This window comes from Galeopterus variegatus, unplaced genomic scaffold (assembly GCF_000696425.1).
Source record: "Galeopterus variegatus unplaced genomic scaffold, G_variegatus-3.0.2 Scaffold1619, whole genome shotgun sequence".
Lineage (NCBI taxonomy): Eukaryota > Metazoa > Chordata > Mammalia > Dermoptera > Cynocephalidae > Galeopterus > Galeopterus variegatus.
Window position 1 is genome coordinate 269,548 of NW_007727730.1, and position 913 is coordinate 270,460.

A 913-nucleotide genomic window follows, 5' to 3' on the forward strand; every position below is an offset into this window, starting at 1 on the left:
CCCGCAGCCGCCCCGTCCGGTCCCCGCCTTGCGCGTGGGCCCCGCTGGGATGCGGAGCCGCCGGGGCCTGGGCCAGCCGCGGGCCGGCCTCTGCCTGCTCCTGGCCTCGCTGCAGCTTCTTCCCTGGACGCAGGCCGGTGAGACGGGAGGGAGGACATGGGACCCCCGGTGCAGGACCCAGGGAGGCCCCAAAAGACAGGGTGGAGGCGGGAATGGGGGGCGTGCATGGAGGGGCGTGCGCGTTGCATGGGGCCACGGTGCCGTGTGAGGACGCGAGTGTCCGCCTCTGGGTGATTTGTGGGTGTGACAGCTGAGGGGAGGGAGGGAAAACGTGTGACAGTGTTTACTAGCGGGTGCGTGGGAATGAATGCAACTTATAAGCGTGTGTGTGTATGTGTGTAGCAATGTGTGTGCAGCCATTTGGAGTGAAATCGTGTGTGTGCTTGGGTGTGGGGGTCGACGGTGATTGTATGAATATGGGTGCCAGGGCGGTCCCTGGGAGGGTGTGTGTTGTGAGATGTCAGTGTGCAAGTGTGTGTCTGTGTCTAAGGCTGATTTTGAGAACAGCTGTGTGTATGTTAGGATGGAATTGTGTGTCTCTGGGTGAACCTATGAGGAGCGTGGTTGTAATTTGGGGGTGTAAATAATTGCCCATGAGGGCACGAGTGGCTGATTCTGAGTGAAAGAGGGCGAGTGGGGGCGAATATGGGAGGGGGCTCTTCGGGGTTCCACAGCTCTGTTTGTGTCCCCCCACATGGCTGCACCCCATTCCCCTCTTTTCCTCCGCCCCAAATTGGCACAGGCCCACCTCCCGTCCTCCGACCCCTCGGCCCCTCCCCCCACCCCGCGCTCCCCAGAGCTGGGATCAGCACCATGGACAGGGCCTCCGGGAGGGCCGCAGTGAGGGGCGCGG

General features: G+C 62.9%; 1 protein-coding gene across 1 annotated transcript in view; it reads left to right on the forward strand.

Moving 5' to 3' along the window:
* The first annotated feature begins 49 nt into the window (after nt 1-49).
* Nucleotides 50-913, forward strand: part of COL5A3 (collagen, type V, alpha 3) — a 43,446-nt gene continuing 42,582 nt past the window's right edge. The window contains exon 1 of the mRNA XM_008578031.1: nt 50-137. Within this exon, the coding sequence (XP_008576253.1) occupies nt 50-137 (88 nt within the window). The remainder of the gene's footprint in view (nt 138-913) is intronic.